The sequence below is a fragment of the Schistosoma mansoni genome, chromosome 1, assembly GCF_000237925.1.
Source record: "Schistosoma mansoni strain Puerto Rico chromosome 1, complete genome".
Taxonomy (NCBI): domain Eukaryota; kingdom Metazoa; phylum Platyhelminthes; class Trematoda; order Strigeidida; family Schistosomatidae; genus Schistosoma; species Schistosoma mansoni.
In genome coordinates this window covers 40022452-40040258 of record NC_031495.1, presented here as the reverse complement: position 1 = coordinate 40040258, position 17807 = coordinate 40022452, and the positions used below count along the sequence as shown (strand labels likewise).

The window sequence follows — 17807 nt, the reverse complement described above, 5'->3', positions numbered from 1 at the left end:
TTAGTAGACCTGGGACAGCGTTTCGCGCACTAGAATCGTTGGCCATGGTGACACTTGAGGAGGAAACCGGAACAGGAAGTTTAGTGTTGAAAGTCAAGGTAGAAGGAATAGTAGGAAGTGAAGAAGGAGATTGATTATGAATACAGTGGTCTTGAGTGTTGTTAGAGGTATGAGGGCAGTTATCAATTCCCGGTTGCCCACACCGTGGAAGGATTCTTCTAGAGGTACCTGAAAAGGAAATTGGGTTAGAAGTGGTCTTAATGACCTGTGAGCGTGACCGCAGTGCCCAAGGGACAACTGCTTGAGGTCGGTCACACACGACCTTTTTGTGGGGGATTTTTGACGTGTTAACTCCGTTCTTCAAAAAAAACCTTACCGCCGGAGACGGATATCCGTGGGATAAGGCGAGGTGTGCATTTTTAGGGTCGACCTTTTCTAACCCCACCCCTCCTTGTGGGAAGGCAGCATCGCTGTCATGCTGGTTGTCTGAAGGAAACACCTTACTGCTGTCACACCTCTGTACAGTCAGCAGTACGACTTCGCCTTCGGACCTTGGGTTTGCTGCTTTAAGTCTCACCGCTCTTCAACCGACCTGTCTGGCATGGTAGGACCTCGAGGAACGATTGTTCCAGCCAGCATAGCTCGATTGCCTCATCAGGATAGGCAAGACCGACCACCACGTCAAGGTAGCAGCAACGGTCGGGTTTTTCTTGAATGATGCTAGTTCAAATATTTAGCACCAATTCCGATAAAAATAGCAATAAAATGCATATAGTTATCTAAATTTCAGTAAAACTTGTTATCTAGCACAAAGAAATTATTGAAATCACAAATACAAAGATCTTGAAACCGTCACCACTTATTTGGCAATAAGAAACAGATGAATTAGACTAACTTCGCGGAAGGACTTAATTTCAGATGATCTGTTTAACTTCTGCTTAAACCCGGATGGATAGATTAGTCTTTGATCCAGGAAAGAAAGTTTGACATTTACCTGGGACATCTGTTTGTTAATTTATTTCGAGATAGTCTTTAAATTAAGTTTCTACTAATTTACATTATTTTTGTACACCCGACTGTCGGCTAGGTTTAACTGTAAATAGTGTGAACAAAAAGTCTACAAACTATCATTTCTTATCACTTACGATTACCACCACAATTTGTAGTGCACAAGGCCTCTTTGATCCTTCAAAACAATAAGGCGAGAGAAATCTACACGATTTTCGGTTCTAATACTTAGTTTTATCCTAGCTGAATTATTTCTAAAGAAACTAAAGCCTTATCAGAGTCCTAACATTTATGGTCTACATACGCTTACTACTGTTGATATGTGAAATTAATTAACAGACCTACCTACCTGTCTGATTTGAAATAAAAGTGTCGTAGATATAAATTGCGATAGTAGCATCAAGTTCGTTTGCAACAATGCGCCCGTTAATTTTAGCATTACTCTTGGCCAACTTAAATCTAAAATGAAAACAATTTTGTCACTATAATAAGTACATTTTCATGACACTAAACCGTAGAAAAGTTTCTGTGTGAGATTAAAATGATTGAACTAACTTGTATCGATTTTATCTTCATGAGAATCCATAATTTACAACGGACTTTATTGTAACAAATTCCTCTCGTGATTGAAATGCTGACCAGTGTTTTTGATGAGACAAATTAACGAAAGAAGGATAAATTAGTAACTAAGGTGAACGAGAGAACATAACATTGTTCGTTCCTTGTATAATTGTCGCCTATTTAGTTTGATATCAATATACTCAGAGATTTTTAGTTTGCACCCCTGCTTCGGTTTGGGCACCTGGGCAGTATCACAGCCCTCACACAAATCAAATGAGATTTGTGCGGCGCATATGTATCTGATCCTTTTTTGTACCAATATTTATGTGTTTAAATAAATAAATAATAAATTTTAGTTTGCACCGATATACTTTTGTACAGGACTCTACATTTTCCTGTTTGCTTCTGCATTCAAGCTGGTGCTTAACGATGCAGAAACGTCTTTGTGCATATAAATAAATATATATATATATATATATATATATATATATATATCAGTCAATATAACAACAGCTATACAAGTGTCCTGCTACTTTCTATAGAGGACTCTCTAGTTATATATCAAAATATATGCGAGAAAATTTGAAACCAGACGATACCCAAATAAAAGTATTTGGATTGACAACTAGAGTATGTCCTTAAAGTAGCACGTTCCAGAAGAGTATATAGATGATGAAAATCACTGAAAATTCCACCTTTGAACAACTAACCCATATTAGTGACTTTAAGACTATTTGTCTAATTTGTCCGAACTCTCAAAACCTCTTCGTTTTCAATGCCCTTGAATATTAGATACTTTAGCTACTCACGAGATCAGGTCTAGTCTTTGTGTACAGAAGAAATATATCTTTACTTTGTCTAAAATCTAAATCTACAATTTTCGTTTGTTATACTTTCGCTTCCGACATTATCTGTTTTCAAATTATTTTTGTCTCGCTTAGTTCTTAATTTTTAATTCTTCCCGATATCATTTTTCCGAACACCATTTTAATTAACTGACTCCAACTACATTTCAACAGATGGTTGGTTTTAAAGATCTTTCCTAACAATATGAGGAGGTCGCACAGTATTTATTGTTATTATTTGCATGATATAACTTATTATTAAATTATCATGATTATCAGTTGTTTACATCTCACAAACACATATATTTCTCTAAACAAACAGGCTGATAAGAAATCCTTTGAAATGAAGCTGTCCTTTTCAACCTTCTTGTTTTTAGAGTGTCCGGTAAGTCTCTGCAATCTCGTCCTAGTAAACACTAAGTTTTAACCACAACATGGAAATTCTTCGTGCAGTGGTCTAAGCACCAATTTAGTTCCCTTATCGTCAAAATTGGTTTGTAGCATTCTATTGTTTTAAACCAGTGTCTTGTAACTAAAATCGGACTTTATAAACTTAGAAACCAAGCTAAACTAAAAAATAGTAATCGCTTCATAGATTTCGGATAACCGCATCAATGAAACTCACAATGTCGGCAATGCGGATGCTGGAGCTGTTTTTCGATCTCGAACAGAAGAACGCCTCATTGCCATGTAGTAAACTTGCAGTAATTTACTAGCGTTTTCTTCCATTTTCACCGTAGGTGCATTCTTGCATGCATCTAGAAGCTGTTCATCAAAAGAAGAAAACTTAAGTTTACCTGTATTGTACTACTTCAAGTAACTGTTTGATTAATCACAATCTCCATGATTTTGTCAAAGCTTATATTATCAATTTTTCATTAGACTCACTAATTAACAGTGATTTAACAAGTGGTAATGTTTGTTTGCACTGACATTTGCATCATACTTTGTGAAAAAACTGAAATATAGAGGCGTTTGGTATGCTTCAGAAAAGATAAGTTCGTGAAGTTGTTCGTAAATTCAGATTTTCAACAAAAAGTAACCATGATATCAGTTTTAACATCGACCGATACCACACAGAACCAGTAAAAACTAGGGAGTGCTGATTAACTACTCAGATCTCCTTTTTGGTCCGTTTACAATTTAGGTAAGCTGTGGATTGATTTCAGTCGTCTTTGGTTTGTTAGTTTGCTCAATTTTCAAGTACTGAGATGTAATTTTACAAGCATGTTGTTTTGCTAAGACTGTTTAGTGGTTTCTGATTTTTGTGTTCATAATGTTTCAAGTAAGTGCGTCACCGTTGTACCTAGATTATTTGTGAATTTCTGATTTCATAGTAAACGCCAAAATCTCATGAGCGTTGATTATAGCGAAAAAAGTCAAAACACTGGGTAACTTTGTTGTCTTAGTTTAGGACTCCTTGAATAACATCATTTATGATGAAAACGTACTTAAAATGGAGCAGTTTCCACTAGCTTACTATTTTAATAATAACGATATCCCCGGTAAGAACTAACATTGAAAAAACTTGAGTGTTGGTAACCTGTGAGGTTAAATCATGTTAGTATTGAGGCGAATACCAGCGATATTCTGGATGATAATCGCATTTCAACATCGAATGACTGAAGCTAGTGATGTGAACTAATGAGTCCGAAATTGATGGTCTCAGTGTATAGTTTCCTCGATCTTCTGTGAGGTGCACACTTGGGAGGAGTCCGGAACCGGATTGAAATAGTTATTCACTGGTCTTACGTTACCGTATGGCAAAAATCAACGAACTGTCACTTTCTTGGCTTTTTGTAAAAATGATTCGCAAGAAATGATTTTCATACTCTTTACTGAATGCCAGATCATAGATTTAAAATCTAGTCACCATTGTAATTACCTGTAAATTTGTGTTGATAAAAAATATTTGTTGGATTGTACGTTATATCATACCAAGAGTTAAGTCACATAAATCTTATTTAACTGCGACGATTTCTTAACGAACGACAGTTATAATGAAACTTACACTTGAGTAAATTTTCATATTTGGGAGTGAAGACTTCCCTGAATATTTCATGGTTTCCAAATTGCATGTTGCTGATAAACAGAAATCTGCTAGTAATCCATCCATGATCTTGATTGGTCCGGACGCATCTTCAGTATTGACAACTATATCAAAAGCGCTAAAACCGATTGCTTCAGATCAATAACCTAAAAGTATTCTCAAGCATTATATATATATATATATATATATATATATTTCGAAGCTCCGTCTCAATGTATTTTCTCACTTAGAAACAGTTGAAAGATGACTGTACAGAGTGATAAGGTGGGTAGTAGGTAGTAACTCTCATGAAAAGTGTTGGAGTCTAAAGTGCAAGTTTCTTATATAAACATGTATATTTTTTATATGGTCGTCTGTTAAACACTTGATTTACGAACTTGACTAGATATTGCGTAAAATATAACTAAATCCAAATAAGTTATATGCCATCACATTGTCTTCATTACTAGAACTCCAGACGTACAACAATATTAATGAATTAGTTCTGTGCAAGCTTTTCACCCGCTAGTGAACAACCCTAGTTAAAATGACAAAAGTAAGAAACGTTATCAAAGGTGCTTACTATGCTTATGCATGATACAGCCAGTTTTTACGTTTACTTGAGAAGTATGTAGCGGTAAACAACAGTATAATTAGTTCTTTAAGCCTTAGATATGGATGCTGATCTTATTAGTTTTACTGGACACAACCTAGGTGGAGGCCTTCCGTCAAAAATCTGCACCAGATCACAAATGGGTAAGCCATGCTACCTATCCTTTATAGCGGTCAGTCAGCTTAGATCATATACCTCTTTATGCATCGACCATCTTTCACATACGCCTTCGAGCCCCTTCTTTTCTGACTTTCAGTTTGACTGGGTTTTGTTTCCTCGATTGAAAATGTGTTGTTTACAAATAGCGTTATCAAGCACTGAATACCCGTGACATCTTGAAGTATTATAACTTGAATTGTGGCAGATTATGGTTCTGAATGTGGTATGAGTTTGAGAAAACTGAAAGACCAAGAGTTCAATTATGAAAAAAGAAAGCTATATAATCATGAATAAGATAATCCAAACCTGCAATATAAGCTCACTAAACAGGTATTAAAAACGACTAAATCCTATAGAAGGTGTACAGTTACGTTGAATTAGGTTGTCACTAAAATAAGTGGGGAAAAAGGTGTTTTGAAACCAACACACGTAGGGAAAAAGGCAGAAAAAAATTCAAATCTGGAAACCTTAGTAAATTTTATTTTGTACTATCTGGTACCGCACCACTGCCCGTAGAACTTCTAGGGCTATTGCCGGTTCCAAGCCCGGGTAAAGGAGGAGGGTTGGGCATTATTATTTAATGGTGGAATTGCGAACAGATTGAAGTTAAATATATGAACCATTGGATGTTGCCGGATCAGCGGCCTAAAGATTAAAAGCTCGCCGAAAGACCCAGATGTCCTGGAGTTCTGGATGGCGTTACTGCGGAGTCCCATATTAGGACGAAACAGGTGTCCAATACTTCCTGATTCTTGAATATCAGTCTGTGATGTTGACTATGAAATACCGGGGCTGCTAACCTTCTATAAAGTACTGGTATCGAACGTACTGTGAATATGTTGTACGGATAACACAATTGTACAATACTCATTCAGTTTTCTGTACTATATAGGTTCTTATTATCATTCGTATTATGAATCATCTCAACATAACTTTGAAATACTTCTTGAGTTTCCGTTAATGCTGTGAACTTTTTGATGCTACTGGTTTGTAGTAATGACCAGGTCCTCAAGTTAAGCTGTAAAATTATGTAAATTCTCGACATTATTCAACTCCGCCTGCAGCTCCTGTTGGACTGCTGCCGGTCCCAAACCCGGGTAAAGGGGGAGAGTTGGGCATGGGGTCAGCAACTGCATCCCTTACAAAACAACCTTACTAAAACTGGCTAACCAGAATAAACAAATCAAACCATTTAAACTCTGCCCTGACAGTTGAACGAAGAATTATGAAGCCTCATGGTGAAAGCTAATATTCTTCGGAAGTCACGAGGCCGACGCCCCTTCTAACAAGCAGAGCAATAATTTTTGTAGGTACATGGAATGTCCGGACTATGTGGAAGACCGGGCGTACCAATCAAATAGTTGTGGAAATAAGAAGATACAACTTAGCGGTTCTTGTAATTAGCGAAACCCATTGGACCCAAGCTGGACAGGAAAGGTTAGGTGCGGGAGAGATGCTACTGTACTCTGGTCATGAGCACACACTCAGGGCGTTGCTCTGACGCTGCTCAAAGAGGCATGTAGTACGCTTATAGGATGGGAATCTCATGAATTAAGGATCATCAAAGCATCCTTAAAAATAAGGAATGAGGGGATTACAATGAATGTTATCAAATGTTATGCACCCACCAATGATAGCAATGACGACGATAAAGATCAGTCCTACGAGAAGCTGCAATCGATCATGAGGAAGTGGTCAGGAAGGAATCTGACCGTCTTGATGGGAGACCTAAACGCCAAATTAGGAATTCACAACGCAGTGTATGGAGATATCATGGGACGACATGTACTGATTGGGAGAAAGGAACGAGAATAATTACAGATTTGCATTCAACGAAATGGTTATGGACGGCACAATATTCCCTCACAAACGTATGCAAAAAGCTGCATGTATTTCACCGGATCACAATACAGAGAATCAGATCGATCATAGTGGTATCACTAAAAAATTCAGAAGGTCAATGGAAGAAGTGAGAACCAGGAGAGGATCTGACATAGCTTCAGATCACCATCTGGTGGTTGCAAGGATGAAACTAAAGCTAAGGAAGCATTGAATAACTGGACAAACAGTATTACAAAAGTTCAATGCAGCCTTCCATCGAGATGCTGACAAGCTCAACGAATTCAAGATAACTCTCAACAACAGATTTCAAGCCATACAAGATCTACTGAAAGAAGAAACTACTATGGAGGACAATTGGAAGTGGATCAAAGGAGCACTAACTTCAAGGTGTCACGAGGTGCTGGGTTTCAAGAAGCATCATAATATGGAATGGATCGCTATGGGAATGACCATCAGACAAATCAAAAATGGTGAAGTAGCAGGACGAGATAATGTGTCAGCTGAAGCACTGAAGTCAGACATAGAAGCAAATACAAACATGCTTCACCTTCTATTCAAGAAGATTTCGGAGGAAGAACAATTGCCAACGGACTGGAAAGAAGGATACCTGATCAAGATACCAAAGAAAGGAGATCTGAGTCATCGATGAAAGAGGACCTGGTGCAGATGTAAAGACAAGGATTGGCAAAAGACAGTATTCCTATCAAAATCAGAATCTTCGATGCGTACGTCAAGACAGTTCTACTGTACGAAGCTGAAACTTCGAGAACTGCCACAACCATCATGAAAAGGCGCAATTATTCATAATCAGTTGTCCACTCAAGATATTAAATGTCCGTTGACCCGATACCATACTGTAGGAGAGAACAAACCAGCTTTCGGCTGGGAAGGAAATTAGTAAAAGACGTTGAAAGTGAATAGGACATACATTGAGAAAATCTTCAAACTACATCACAAGACAAGCGCTAACTTGGAATCCTGAGGTGAGTCGAAAAAAAGAGAAGGACCAAAGAAAGGACTGCGTCGATGGTTGGAAGCAGACATGAAAAGAATGTAAAGCATCTGGTATTGTAATAATCTTATCCAACCATTTACAGTTTTTTACATGACATGTTTTACTCTGTAGTAATTCATTGTTCGACCAATTTGTAAACAGTATCCTCCAAGTGCTGGTCTTGACGGCAGCAAAGTTCCATAAGACCATTACTCGGTTGCCAACACACCCTAATAAAGCTTCTATGGTTCGATTACAGAGCTTGCAGAAACAGTATACGTTAGGTTGACCCATCCTTAAGCAAAAACCTCGGTTCTCCTCAGAAAAATTAAAGTCCTCCTGAAAACTGAGGGATTCAGTTGGACAGATAAGTTTTAGTATGAATATTTTTAAGAACTTGAGAAACACTACATATCCACCAGTAAACCACCTAGGTTCTGTGCTCTACTTTTGTAATCCTAGTCAGATATTTACGCTCCAGATAAATTTTGTCTGTGTCAGTTGTTTGAAAAAAAGTTTTTTTAGGTCTTTTAACTATATGTTCATAAAATATCATGGCGACAATTGTTATTAAATTTAAATACCGACCTAATCCACACAAATACGAAGTGGCAGGCACATAAATTTTATATAGAATTTAAACAAATCGAAAATTCGTTGCTGAAGCGAAAAAGTTTATTCTAGCTCTGTTTTACTATTCAGTTCTTTAGAGGAAGAAGAGAGATAGTTTTTCATTAAATGTAGCTTTATCATCATCTTATTCTCCATTATCACTTTTATTCGGGTTACATATCTGTGGTGTTTGTATGAACTAATGATTCTTTTGTCTTTGATGACGGCCTGATATTGAATTCCATATACAATGCGTTCGTTTGTGCTTACTTAGTTCTGGGTCTAAATTATGCTATTTCGTGGATTCCTAGTTCGTACAATAATTCAATTACTTCTAATTATCACAATATACTGTGATGTTTATTCTCAATCAGATGGATTATTGCTTGATCTTAAATGTAATGACTTAATTATTTGAACAGAAACTTGTAATGGAATGTAGTAAATTCTTCTTTTGATAACTTATTATTTAAAATAGACGAGAACAGTTCTTTTATCTAAACACTCAATCTACATATGTTTCCATGGTGTTAACATCTACACTGTTTAAATTATTTCATGACATAAGTATTTTTTTGTAAAGAAGCTACCTAGAATCGAAAAGTGAACACTTTTGGTAATTACTCACTGAATAATTCTTTTCAAATTTCCATTGAGTAGTAAATTGGTACACTCCTCGTTTATTTTTTCCATCCTTTCCATAAAAATATCTGTATCAAATAAATAATTTTGTGAAAGCCTAACAATTGGATCTTTGACTTTGTTCCTCTGCAGCGGATTAACTTCAACAGTAGCCCAAATAGTAGTTTCATTAGGGTAAAATAACTCTTCGCTGATCTTATGAACAGACGTCAAATCAACCCCATAGCCTGAAAATGAGTCTTCCACGGTCATATTCTCTAAAGCTAAGTTGAAGATGGTGAAGAAAAATAGAAGACATCTCAAAAGCAGTAACTTAATTCGAAGATATCATGAGTTAGAAAGTGGTAGTATGGTGTGTGCTACTGATGTCGATAAATATAAGTAGTATGTATCATCAGCTGAAAGTGAAATACCTAGCACTAGAAGGTTAGGAAGATCGAAGAAAAGAGAACGAGGACAGTGAAGTCTGAGACGATTGATTGACATTAGCAAAAGGAGCAGTCATGTATGGGACAATTGACTAACATTATGCAAATTAAGCATTCGCTGTATGGTTCTCAGATTTTACTAAGGTGTTTTGTAATTTTATGTTCAAACACATTCGATTATCTACACTTGTTTTCTCGTTCACAACATTATTATTTCATGTAATTTACTCGGCTATGTTCATATGATAATAGCGAAAATAATGATAATGCCTTGGTCTACATATTACCATAAACTGCATATGTAAAGCAAAATATAATCCGTCAGTTTTTTTGGGTTTTTAGTGATTATCGTTTTGAGAACTGTAAAGTTCAGTTAATAGCACAAATGTTACACAAATAACTCACACAGAATTTCAAAAGCATAGAGAAATTCCTTAGCTAAATTATATTTGAAGATTTGTAGTAGGAAATTTAAGGTATTTCGTTACTTAAAGTGTTCTGGACGATCTTTGGTTTGTATTCATATGCTTATGTCTGATAAACTGCTTTGAAAAAACCATAAAACTTTGAAGTAAGCTGGACTATTTTAAAATTTACTTCCGTTTTTAACGGCTACTCCATGATATAAGAATGTACGGGTTTTTAATATGTGGTCGGCTAAGCACCACTTAAAGCATTTTATCGATATGCGTATATGTTCTAATTTTTTTGATGTTAAGTCATGTATTTATTTAACTACCAAAAGCAATCTAAACAACTTCATGCTGATGACATCAGTATAACCGGTCTGAAATACAAGAAGTAATCATTATTACAAACTTGATTTTTCAGAAAATATTACGTTATTCTCAACTTACCGTAAACGAGACTAGTTAGCTCCTTTTTCTTATAAAGTTCCAAATTTGGAAAATAAGCTATTCCTCCAGAAGCTAGTTCTATAGTTCCACCTAGTCGGTAGATCACAAAAAAACTAAGAGTATGTAAGTTAAGAGTTTCATGAGATTTGTATTGCTTAATGAAGCATTTTTTCACTGAGTCTAGAATTTGGAGGGCCGTTACATAAATAACCAAACTCTGTAAAATTTACTAAACCAAGAATGATGACTTGGCGGTTATGGTTTAACTCTAAATTGACATATCTATCAAAATCATCTATTTTGTTTGTTATTTATTAAAGTGGTAGTCTGTAAATGAAAACATTTGGTAGATTAGTTGAAAATAACTGCATATTTTCATCGCCCTGATTGTTCATAACACAAAATCTCTAGTTTTCGCAAAACGTTTATCAAGAAAACTTGTGGTATTAAAATCACCAAACTCTGAATGACTGTGGGAAAGTATACTAAGACAGTTACTAGTCTTCTTTGCTGAAAAATAAATTTGACAAGTGTTTGGTTACTGATCTTTTACCACTTGGTTTGCGTAAAAAGATAAGTACTAGGTGGTACCAATTAGGGGCAATATCTTAAGGTTCAACTGAAAATTGAATAATAATAATTCAGTATATCTAAATTCAAACATAAAACCTACACATAACTGTATGTTCTTCATTTGTACACAATTTATCCAGCTCTATAGACTTCGTTTGTAAGGTATTCTGTTTCTTCATAGTTTTCCAGAGACATTTCAAATTTGGTTTCTTTGATCCACTTAAGTCCACTTCCAACGATGTTGGAAGCATACTAATCCCAGGCTTGTACTCACAAAATGGTTTTGTAAATTCTCCTGCTGCCCTCAGTAGGTTATTTGACAAGCTATCGCCAAGGGATCCCACTAAAAGTAGAGCTGGAGGTCTACATGAGATTTGCGAAAATAAAAGTTTTTCATCCTGATTAAACGAAAATTTAGGTAGATAAAACGATTAAAGTGATAGTCAGTGCCGAAAACCAATAGTAAAGTATTCATAACAGAAGTGGTGATAATAATAATGATTTTTAAAGGGGGTATGAGAAAACTGAAATAGTTGAATATCTAGGTTGATGATGGAGGAAACATTTTGCCGAATAATCTTAAATTATAAACTGCTTATAATAGCCATAAATTAGGAATGAAAGGTTGACTAAAATAAACATTACAAGAGTTATTCGGATTAAATAAAGATAATATCAAACAACCAAAGCAAATCTCTAGATATTATTCAAAGGAGAAGAGAAAGAGAGAGGTAGTATTAATTTGATAATCACGATAGTGCCGGGTGAACTAAATGTTATTTTTGTGCACACAGTTTGGTCTCGAGTCTATGAATAACGGTTAGTTCCATCTAACGTAGAAGTCTCTCATCATTCTACTTATCGAGATGATGGAGAAGATTTGTATCTCAGGTGGATGATCTCAGTGGGGTTTCGTTCTCTGAGATGGATGATTTGGTTGTAGAGCATCATCAGCACAAAATTCAGGGAGCAGTGAAGCATTTGAATTTCTCCACATATGACTCATATCAACAATCAGAAATGTTATTATAGTTAATTTCATTGAGTAGTCGTTCTTGTTTTTGTGTAGCTGTTAAGTTGGGAGCCGGAAAGATCACCGCACTTCGGGTCGATTGTCGATGCCGACTCTGCACACTAAGACTAGCCCTTTAAACAAAAATTTGACAAATGTAGACTTTTGGAGGACAGTGGTTTATTTCAGTATCTATTTTATTGATTCATGGCTCCCATTTACATTATAGTACTTCCATTCTCAATTAGTATCCTCTTAATTATTTCTACTTCATTATAGACCTATTGCTGGAAATAACACTCTCTTCGACTGAATTTTCAGGAATTGATCTCCTACCAGGGGGACCATTAAGCGACTTAGAATACGCAGAGGACATAGTCCTGTTCGGTGAAGGCTCTGACAAAATGCAGAGTCTTCTGTTAGCACTGAGTAACAATGCCAGGATATTTGAAATGCGTTTCTCCCCCTTTAAATGTAAGTTGTTACTCCAGGACTGGCCTGCGTCAACACTGAACTAAGGAGAGGGAGTGAAGAAGTCGAACACGTTGACAACTTCACTTATCTTGGAAGTTTAATCAGCCCCTGTATTATATCCTTAAATGCAATCTTTTTTTATATACTACCATTATTAAATAAACTACTTCAATAAATTCGGTGTTCATCTTGTTGTGCTAATGAGGTGTGGCGACTTAGACGGATGCATATATGTGCCTGGTCCTACGTTGTAGCTGACCGAGTGTTCAGGACATAGTCTCGTTATCCTCAGGAACTCCATCACGAGAATTCTCGTATATGACTGAACAGAAGATGTTTTAGAGTAAGTAGAACTTGAAACCAAACTATTGTCGTTCCTTATTACCTTCAAGTTTAAGACACTCATTTTATTTTGTATTTCATGCTCACACGTCGACTTTGAACTTTAGTGAATCAGATCGAAACACCTAAGTAACTAATCATCGTGGCTTCGGATATCACATGTGACCCAAGTGCCAACAACATATCTCAAAACGATAGCATTAGTTTTTATCATATTCCTTAGTTTGTTGCTTTCTAGTTGTGCAAGAGAAGTACCATGCTCGCATACTAACCATGGCAACATCTATTTGTCAAAAATACCTTTCGTAAAATTTGAACTGCACACATTTTATGTATAATAGTAATGATTCTTTTAATCTATTCGGACAATCAATCTTGTAGGCGTAACTGAATATGATATGATACAATCTCTTTTAATGGGAAATTACTAACTAAATTCTCCACGTACAAAGAAATCGTTTAATTTCTGATTAGATTGATGGAGTCAAACTTATGAACAAAGACAAAACTATCTTTGAGACTGTGTACAGATTGTCCTTACCTTATGGGCTCCACCAACTGCGCAATTCATCCGACGAGCTTGTGATATAATAACATACTTATAGCTAGGATGTGTCATAGAGAATTATCAATTTTATAAACCTTTGATAGACCACACAACCTTGATAAATAGGTAATTTACGATTTCGTGAATTGTTCTTTATAAAATATTTAAATTTATTAAAATGTTCATTTGACATAAATAACGGACAATGTTTTAGTAGGAGTTATGTATTGGAGTAGTGCGAAGTTTTTTACCTTGGAACATAGCTGACTCATTCTAATTTTCTAACATTCAGTTTAGAACGCATCGTTTAAACTAAAAATGGATGGTATAGGTTTGTTTTCATGAAGACGGTATGTTTATCAAAAATGAGTTACATGATGGATAAACAAATAATTTTAGCCTGTAAAGTGATAGAAAACTTTTGTGAGTGAAAACGACTCCATATACTAACTGTTGCTGAATCGTAGATTGTTCCTACACTTACACGAAGGCATTATCCAGTGACAGTACGAATTATGTAGCACTAACAGTATCTGAATACGTGTACCACGCACACTACTTTTCCTATGTTACAACTGATAGTATGAGTGTCAGATTTGTTCTGTTGAAATTGATGGAAAATGGTTATCTCAACTAAACACATTCGTAGGAGACTGATACAAATCTTAGTTTATTGCTGATAACCCTAAAAGGTCAAGATTCGAAAATAAACTTTGGTGAAATTTTCACCAGTGATCTTTGAACTACGTCATTTTGAATGATAAATTAAATAGTTATTGAATTGTATTTAATAGTGTTCTATCACAAAGTAAATGATTTTTTTAATGCTGTTTTGTACATGGCATTGAGTTTATGAATAAAACAAACCTTAAATTAATCATTTTAAGTTACTAAAAATAAACCCGAATTAATGAATTGTTCAACTCACAGGCTCTGTGAATTCATTTTGAACGAGAAGTAAGAGTAGAAGCCACTTTAATAGGAAAAAAGTGCCAGCTTTCGTAACATTATCTGTATAATAATGAATATCAAATTAACTATAAAGATATCTCACCTAAGAACATGAATGCGAACGTGAATGCAATGCCAAATTCATATGCACGAACATCTGGAATGACAGAGTTAATATTAAGAACAGTTATTTGGGTTATGAGAATCAGCCATACAATTTTAATTCACTACCAAAGTATATACTCCATTTAAACCATTACATTGCATTATCATTGCATAAATAAAATAGTACACCATGAATACGGAAGCTAAGTTAAGTTTGGTTTAGTATATATCCCTAAACACTTGTTGTGTCTGAAGTTTTCATTTTTTATTCATCCAGGAGGTTGCTGGTTATGAAGATATTTTATTGGACTTCACACTATTTTGCAAAACAATGATGACTAGCCAAGGAATCCTTCGTGCTGAAGGGATATTTTAGAAAGCTTTACTCCTTTGATAACTGGTTGATCATGGCTAAGGAGAACCGTAACCCACATGGTACGACCACCAGTCCATGGTTGTTTCATGTCATAAACGTGTAGAGTAAAAAGTGGTTGTATTAGACTAGCAAGAATCGACACATTACGTCACCCTGTTTACAGTGCGACAGATATGTTAGCTTAAAATGACCTCGAATATATATCAGCAGCAAATATACACGTAGTATATTGTAGTTTCTTTTTGCACTATACGTAAACATTATGGAAAACGTTGGGAAAGCAAATTCTTTTGGTCTGTATTTGAATGTTTCTGTTGTCTACATTATTATTATTATTATTATTATTGTTATTACTATTATTATTATTAAAATACTCGGTTTTCTATCTTATGATTCTAATAATAACAAGGATTTTGTATAGAAGACCTATTGATTCGTCTTTCTATATTTCTGAAGAAATTGTATGTGGTGTATATGATACGAGTTACGACCTGACTAGCGAATAAAAGACCACGTTTCGATGATAGATTATTTCATTTCATGATGCGAATCACACAATGAACAGAAAGGTGTGCATTCTTTGGAGCTGGAAGTTATTTTTCGATTTCTGTCCTCTGAATAACAATTTTTATAGGTAGAAAACGTAAGAAAGTGTATCGCCAAAAGTTGGATAACTTATATACTTAACTCTTGTTCGCTTCTCGACGACCATTCTTCTTGCTGACAATATTTATATCAATTTATAGTCTGTTTAGTAAAGTTTGTTTTTTCGTCACACTACTTTAACTGATAGTTCAACTTATCAACTCTGTCTCTCCAAACGGTAACGTGATTAATCCATTTGCAAAAAAGCTTTAATTTTTATTGCGTCAATAAATGGCTTTATTTTTGCATTAAACATTTCTATTTTAATTTTCCAACGTAAATGCTAGTCACTAATACCTGGTTCTTTGTCATTCAGCAAAAAAACCGTAAGATTGCAAAAGAAGTGATTAGAAATAAGTAACCAATTAGCTTCTTATATATTCTTACAGTTAGGTAAACTTTCTACAATTGTAGTGAGGACGCATTTCCAAGGGTCCATGGAACTAATAAATGAATCTTCAATCCCATAAACCTGAAAACAAATCAGAAACTTAAATTTGATGTAATCAATCATACCTTGAACTGCCATTGGTATGAACGACCAGCTTTTTTTAAATAAGGAACACCAGAAATGAAGCATCTTCTTCCGAATTTAAGTTTGGAAATTAGTTTATCTGCAAAAAAGCATCGCACTTATTTGATTTTGCATTGTTACTTAATTAGAAAATAGCTTAAACCTAGTCTATTAATCATAGAAATACCAAGCCTAATTTTTTTTTTAATTTTTCTCTAATTTGTATTTAAACGTTATGCATCTTACACCTGTTTTTGTAAGAACTGTCAAGAACCTTTACTGAACTAATTTAGAATTAGAATACTTTTTCAGCATCAGTACATGTCAAGCGCTTTATAAGAGGTGTATCAGCGTCGAAACGAGAAGCGTGTGCTCAACGAACAGTTCTTTTTCTTGTTTCTAACATTTTTTTATTACTTGATGAAATCAACTCTTTTGAAGCCTAGAAGTATGTGAATTATATTTTATTTAGAAATTGTAAACAACAAATTTAATAAGTTTAAAACTTTAGAAACTGTATACAGCTAACATTTACATGAAGTATAATAGAGCGAAGAAATATTTATTTTCAACCAGCTTTACTCATTGGTCTGTATTAAGTGGTTCAATCAATATTAATCGATTAATTTATCATGTAAGTTATCTATAGCTAACTTTCTTGATAATTGCCCAACTTTTCCATCATTTCGACGAGGTCCTTATGGATTTATGTATCTACTTTGACGTTCAACTCAAAAAGAATTATTATATCACAAGTCTATTAATTTATCTCAATAAAAATTCTATGACTAAAAGCATTCCGAAAAAAATTTTGACGCTATAAAAAATGTGTCATTTGTTGGTATATGAGTGGTAATGAAAAAGGCAAATCAAATTTGATTGTAAAACGCAGCATTATAATAATCACCCGAGAGTGGCAAACAAACCACGAAAATTATACATAAATTCAGTTGCAAATCAGCTTTTGATAAGATAGAAGTATTGCTGAACGTCTTTTTATCTCTGAGATATGTATTATATTCGTACATATTCTGCAGCTGTAAATGTTAATGACGCGTAAAAGCTGTAGAGAATACATATCATTTTCATGGAAATATTCATAACAATATATGTCAACATTTTTATTAACAACTTTAATTTAAACTGATGTAATTGTTAAAGATTTCTCCTAAACTTTGTTGAATTAGCACTTGTATGAACAGGTCTATGGTTGAAAACGTATTTATTAAGTTTGTGATTGTGCTGAGATCTTGTAAATAACCCTATTTTTAGACACATTTAAACTGGGCAAAATCGACCTTTTTTACAATGCATATGTGATTGATGAAGCCATAGATTTTTTTCTCCTAAGATTGCACCTACATGTTGGTACTCTGAAGCACTAGACTGTCTAGTTACTTATGGCTTATTCACAATAAACTTTCAGTGATTAAACTTGTTTTACTTGTTTGAGAAAATAAAATTGTCTAACATAATGCACCATATTATTCATTAGGATTACATTTTGATTGGAGAAGACTTACCATAAACAGTGCATTTGATGCTTCTATTCAATGTGATAATTTCTGATCCGTCTTCCCGTTTTGGTAGTAAGAGAAATGCCACTCTTTCTAAGCATCAGAAATGGGATATTCAACAATAATTTTAGTTTTGTATTTCGTATAAATGCGAAATTTTA

At 34.8% G+C, this 17807-nt stretch overlaps 2 protein-coding genes across 2 annotated transcripts; one reads left to right on the top strand and one right to left on the bottom strand.

Moving 5' to 3' along the window:
• Positions 1-1349: 1349 nt before the first annotated feature.
• Smp_144720 (hypothetical protein) lies at positions 1350-13610 on the bottom strand (the record flags this gene model as incomplete). Its single annotated transcript, XM_018794401.1, has 7 exons — positions 1350-1467; positions 3040-3179; positions 4426-4582; positions 9292-9568; positions 10591-10680; positions 11264-11561; positions 13533-13610. 7 exons carry the CDS (start codon positions 13608-13610, stop codon positions 1350-1352), a joined length of 1158 nt encoding a protein of 385 aa, XP_018648817.1.
• A 990-nt stretch (positions 13611-14600) lies between these two features.
• Smp_041320 (hypothetical protein) lies at positions 14601-15828 on the top strand (the record flags this gene model as incomplete). The annotated part of the gene is made up of 2 exons (XM_018794400.1): positions 14601-14724; positions 15764-15828. The coding sequence occupies 2 exons, from the start codon at positions 14601-14603 to the stop codon at positions 15826-15828; spliced, it is 189 nt and encodes a 62-aa protein (XP_018648816.1).
• Positions 15829-17807: the final 1979 nt, after the last annotated feature.